The 5,911-nt window shown below is 51.4% G+C and overlaps 1 protein-coding gene across 1 annotated transcript in view; it reads left to right on the top strand.

Annotated features, from left to right (window-relative positions):
* The first annotated feature begins 2,100 nt into the window (after positions 1-2,100).
* CNGA4 (cyclic nucleotide gated channel subunit alpha 4) overlaps positions 2,101-5,911 on the top strand; it is a 5,126-nt gene continuing 1,315 nt past the window's right edge. The window contains exons 1-5 of the mRNA XM_029915797.1: positions 2,101-2,162; positions 2,301-2,402; positions 2,591-2,697; positions 3,008-3,653; positions 4,437-4,786. Of these exons, the coding sequence (XP_029771657.1) occupies positions 2,101-2,162; positions 2,301-2,402; positions 2,591-2,697; positions 3,008-3,653; positions 4,437-4,786 (1,267 nt within the window). The remainder of the gene's footprint in view (positions 2,163-2,300; positions 2,403-2,590; positions 2,698-3,007; positions 3,654-4,436; positions 4,787-5,911) is intronic.

Here is a 5,911-nt window from a genome sequence, read left to right as displayed (position 1 = left end):
CCTCATTGGCTGGACCCGGCCAGAACCGGAGCGTCGAGGCTTGTTGCCTGGCAACGGTCGAGCGCAGGGGCGGGGTCGCCGAAGGGGATCCGAGCGAGGAGTACCGCCTCTTCTCCGGGTCCCGCCCCTTGTGCTGTAAACCCCGCCCCTCTGAAGGATTCCAGCGTGTCATAGGGGAAGACTCCTGGGGAGGCGGAGGCCCACATGGCGGGGGGCGGAGCCTAAAGAGGAAAGGTCGAACCAGAAGGGCAGAAGGCGGGACCTAAGGAAGGACGCAACTTTAAGAGGCAGGGAAAGGCCAGGGGCAGGGCTTGGGAGAGAGCCGAGGCTGAGGGATTAATGTTGAGGAGCGGGGCCAATGAGGAGCGGGGCAGTACTTAGAATGGAAAAGTGGGCTGGAGTGGGCGGGGATAGCACGAAGGGGTAGGCCTAAGGGGAGGAGTCAGCAAGTGGGCAGGGCTGTGGAAAAGCTAAGCCCAAGAGAGAGCGGACTGCAGTAAGACTATTAATGTTTATTTATTTATTTTGAAAGAGGATGAGATGCGTGAGAGGGAGGGGCAAAGGGAGAGAGAGAGAGAGGGAGAGAGAGAGAGAGAGAGAGAGAGAATTCCAAGCAAGCACCGTGCAATCAGCGCAAAGCCCAACACACGGCTCCATGTCACCAATCTTGAGATCATGACCTGAGCGGAAATCCAGAGCAGCGCTTAACCGACTGAGCTACCCAAGTGCCCAGGGCCTACTTCATTTTCGCCCCATCTGCACACATGGCTGGGACGACAGTACCGGCCGGTGACCGCCCCTCCCTAGCTTCCCCAACACCTGCTGCCCCGTGATCCCTTGGATACTGACTTGTTCAGTTACTCAAGGAACACGGAATAAGCACCTCCATGCCAGGCAGGATTCCAGATCAATTAGAATCCGTTTCTTCCCTCAGCCCTCTAGCCAGATAATTGCAATGTATTGTAATAATTACCATAAGTGTGCCCACTCCGTGCACTTTGCCCCTAGTGCTGTTCACTCTCTTCACTCTAGACCTAAGTCCTATTTATCCTACAGAACCCAGGCTCAAGAGGGACCCTTCTTACAGTGTAATAGCCATCTGCATATCCACCTAACAGAGGAGCCACCAAGCTGATATGTAATTGCCTATCTACCCAACTATTTCCCCTACCAAACTCTGAGTTTCTGGAGGGCAGAAAGTGTGTTTCATTCATCTTACCTCCCCAATACTGAGCATGATATTGGCCTGGCACAGAGCAAGTACTTTGATTATGACTTGTTGACTGAGATGACAGAAGTATAAGGGATATCAAATTGAGGGAGAATTTTTAGGAATTTTATTTGTTTTGGTATAGAAGAGATTTAAGCATGGTCATAAAAAGGGAAAAGTGAAGGAGGTGGAGGGTCTAGAAAACACATGGAATAGCTGATGGGATCAGGTACTAGAGATAACAGGAAAGGAATGGGGGGGAAAGCCCACAGGATGGTCCCTATTCACACTCATCCAGTAGGAAAAGAGGGAAGGTGGGTGTGGATGTAGATAACGGTCCAGATAATGAAAACAGAGCTTACATTTGATGTGACAAGCATTCTTTGTCCCTAGAGACTAGTTCAGCACCTGACACAAATGAGCCATTCAGTAAATAGTTGTTAAATGAATAAACAATGAGGCCCAAACAGGGAACTTGCACAAGGTAAAACAGAATGACTGGGCCTAAACTGGCACCCACGTCTCCTGTCTTAGAGGACCCCTAAGCAGTTCAGTTTGAGGGTGGGAGGAGAGCAACAAGGCCCAGCCTTACCTCTGAGGTATGCACCCCCACCTTCTCCAGGGACCTCATTAGAGATGTTTAGTTAGGCAGGTGTTAAGCCAGGCCCTGGGAGACAGGGCGGGGTGATGGAGCCACACTGCCTCCACCCCTTCAGTAGTGGCTGGCCCTGGATGTGTTGCTAAGAGCTTCAGGAGCTAAAGGCAGAGGAGTCACAGTGGAGACCAAGGGCAGCCTCTTCCAGGCAGGCAGGCACTAGCCCCCACCTCCTGAAGCTGCCCATAGGCAGAGGCCCTGGATATCTCACATCCGGACAACAGACCACAGAAGCATGAGCCAGGACAGCAAAGTGAAGACAACAGAGTCCAGCCCCCCGGCCCCATCTAAGGCCAGGTAAGACATTCTGCTTCTCTGTATCAGATCTGTCTACCTAATGGATGGAGACTGATTCTTCTTGGTGCCCCCAGTGACAACTTCAACATTAAGTGTCTGATGAAAAAAATGAAACACTGCTTCTCCTCTTGCCCACAGGAAGTCACTGCCTGTCCTAGACCCATCTGGAGATTACTACTACTGGTGGCTGAATACGATGGTCTTCCCAGTAATGTATAACCTCATCATCATCGTGTGCAGGTTTGGAAAAGCCTTAAGCACAAATAAGGGCTCCAGTGTCCAGCCAAGGAAAGGGGTGGGCCTTTGGGCAGGGCCTGAAGGAGGGACAGCATCCAAGAGAGAACCCAGGGCAGAGTGCTAAGTGCCTTGGGGAGATTGCCTTACACAGAGGGTGCCCTGAGCCAATCTCTTTTGTCCCTGCCACACAGAGCCTGCTTTCCTGACTTGCAACACAGTTATCTAGTGGCCTGGTTAGTGCTGGACTACACAAGTGACCTCCTATACCTACTGGACATCGTGGTACGCTTTCACACAGGTCAGTGAGCCCAAGACTGACCCTTTGTTCCATGTTACCTTCCTAAAGTGGGCTTCTTAGTCACAAGGAAGTGACCCCCCGATAGCACTTTCGAATGCCTCCATGCTTCACAACACCCCTATGCTCATCCCAGAAACCCTGGAACAGGGTTATGCCCTCCCTCACCCTGTCCCCCTGTCTGTCTCCCTGTCCCACCCTGGCCTGCTCACCCTCACCCTTATCACGAGAGCAGGCAAGGGCCCTGTCTCAGCCTCATACCTGACCCCATCTTATGACTGACCCCAGCCTGTCTCTACCTCCCCCTCCTCAGGATTCTTAGACCAGGGCATCCTGGTGGTGGACAAGGGTAGGATTTCAAGTCGCTATGTTCGCACCTGGAGCTTCTTGTTGGACGTGGCTTCCCTGATGCCCACAGATGCAGCCTACGTGCGGCTGGGCATGCACACCCCTATGCTGAGGCTGAACCGATTTCTGCGTGTGCCCCGCCTCTTCGAGGCCTTTGACCGCACAGAGACCCGCACTGCTTACCCAAATGCTTTTCGCATCACCAAACTGATGCTTTACATTTTTGTTGTTATCCATTGGAACAGCTGCCTATACTTTGCCCTGTCCCGGTACCTGGGCTTCGGGCGTGACGCCTGGGTGTACCCTGACCCAGCGCAGCCTGGCTTTGAGCGTCTGCGACGCCAATACCTCTATAGCTTTTACTTCTCCACCCTGATCCTGACCACTGTCGGCGATACACCCCTCCCAGCACGGGAGGAGGAGTATCTCTTCATGGTGGGTGACTTCCTGCTGGCAGTCATGGGTTTTGCCACCATCATGGGTAGCATGAGCTCTGTCATCTACAATATGAACACCGCAGATGCGGCTTTCTACCCAGACCATGCGCTGGTGAAGAAGTACATGAAGCAGCAGCACGTCAACCGCCGGCTGGAGCGGCGAGTCATTGACTGGTGAGGATGCTGGGCTTCCAGACCACGACAGAGACAGGTGTTCTGGATAGAACCTGAGGAAAATGGCTGGGTCCTTACTGCCTAGTTGGCCAGGAAGGGCAACAAGAGCACAGCACGCATGGAGGGGGGGTGGGGTTCACTGGGTGGTGGTTAGAAAAGAATGTCTACCGTTAGTTGCATCTGGACTTGGGGGGCTGGGTTAGATAAGAGATTGGTAGGGAGAGGAATGCACACACAAGGAAGGATAACCTGGAGATCATGGAGCAAAACTGCCAATGCTCGGTAGGGCTCAGATGACTCTGGAAGGGGTAAAAGGAGAAGAGCAATACCTTCCAGGGGATGGCCAACAAGATGGTTGACTATGTCATAATTGTCCATGCTCTGGTATAAACAAAAGGAAATGTCAGCAGGTCGGGAGCTAAAGCAGAGGGCCTCTAGACACAGGTCTTGGTGACTGAAGTGGGTATCAATGGGGTAGTACAAAGCATCACTGAATGGTAGTGTGTTGGGTAAAGCCCAACAGGAGGTAAAGGGTGTCTTATTCAGTGTCAACTGGTGGAGGCTTCCCAGGCCCTGGTTGATGGAGAAAAGGTCAAAACATATCAGTGACCAACAGACCTTGGGGTGAAGATATTCATTAGCCAATTGTCAAGTATTCCCATGACCCCTGTGAGAGCTCAGTGTGACTGGGTTCTTGGCTGAAGCTGAGCTGAACCCTGTCAGAAGGAATAGAGGCAGGCATGTTGGGAGCTGGTAAGGAACTACTATTGCCCTTGTCCCTAGGTACCAGCACCTGCGGATCAACAAGAAGATGACCAACGAGGTAGCCATCTTACAGCATTTGCCTGAGCGGTTGCGGGCCGAAGTGGCTGTGTCTGTACACCTGTCTACTCTGAGCCGGGTGCAGATCTTCCAGAACTGTGAGGCCAGCCTGCTGGAGGAGCTGGTGCTGAAGCTGCAGCCCCAGACGTATTCACCAGGCGAATATGTCTGCCGCAAGGGGGACATTGGCCGGGAGATGTATATCATCCGTGAGGGTCAGTTGGCCGTGGTGGCAGATGATGGCATCACACAGTACGCTGTGCTTGGTGCAGGGCTCTACTTTGGGGAGATCAGCATCATCAACATCAAAGGTGGGTACCCAGTGTTTGTTCTGGGATAGGGCTGAGGGAGGGGACAGGAATAGCAGAACCCCATACTGAGACCAAATGGTACTTCAGGGCCTGCAGATTTAGGAAACCTGGCCCTTGCCTGAGTCACTAGAGGGCTTACAAGAGAAGCAGACTTGGAGTGTCTGTTCCCTAAGAAGAAGCCAAGGCAACCTTAGTGCATAGGGTGGGTCCTTGGGATGAGGAAGTATATCTGTTCTGTGGGTATCAACCCAAGGCACCAACAGACCAGTGGAAAGTGACAGAGTTGATAATGATAATGATAGTAATAGCTCATATTTATTGCACACTTACTGCATGCCATGTTCAAAGTGCTTCACATGTACCAACTCAGTAACTCAGGTAAATACCATTATCTGTATTTTAAAGGCAAGGAAATTGGAGTACAGAGAGGTTTGGGAAACTGTTGAAAATCATTGAGGTAATAAGTACACGCACTTGGAGTCAGTAGAAGGAACTTTCTCACAGCCAAACGGAAAGAAGGGTAGAAAGAAGGCATTGCCATTCACTCCGCCAACACCAGGCCAGGCCAGGTACTGTGCACTGGCTCACTGATTCCTTCCATCCACCTCTGCAGTAGGCGTTGATATGCCTAATCACAGGTAAAGACACGCCCAGGAGATGGGCAAACACGGCAAGGGGTGACCGCACAGTCACTAACTGAAGCCAGATGAGCTCTCAGCCTGGAGATCCCGCTCTCTAACTATTCCAAAAGCCTCACATCTGTCCTCCAAGGATCCTTCATGCTCCACATCCTGGATGTAGTCAGCTGCTGTCTATATGATTTTAGACAAGTTATTTCCCTTTTTTAGGCCTCAGTTTCCTCATCTATACAATAGGGATGATATTAAAAACCCAAAGAGTTATTTGAGAGGATTGAATGAGTTCCTTGGGTAAGTCATCAGCATCAGCACAGTGCCTGATGCCTGGCAAGTACCCTTCTGAGCCCTACTAGCTCTGAGACTTTGCAGCATTCTGCCTACCCTGTCTTCCTTCCAACTCTCATCAATATCATTCTAAAATATAAATGATACCATATAGCTCCCCTGCTTAAAATATTTCATGGTTTCCTGTCTCACATTCAGGTCC

The sequence above is a fragment of the Suricata suricatta genome, chromosome 11 (assembly GCF_006229205.1).
Source record: "Suricata suricatta isolate VVHF042 chromosome 11, meerkat_22Aug2017_6uvM2_HiC, whole genome shotgun sequence".
Taxonomy (NCBI): Eukaryota; Metazoa; Chordata; class Mammalia; order Carnivora; family Herpestidae; genus Suricata; species Suricata suricatta.
The sequence above is the reverse complement of the archived record's forward strand: the minus strand, read 5'-3'. Positions and strand labels throughout refer to the sequence as shown.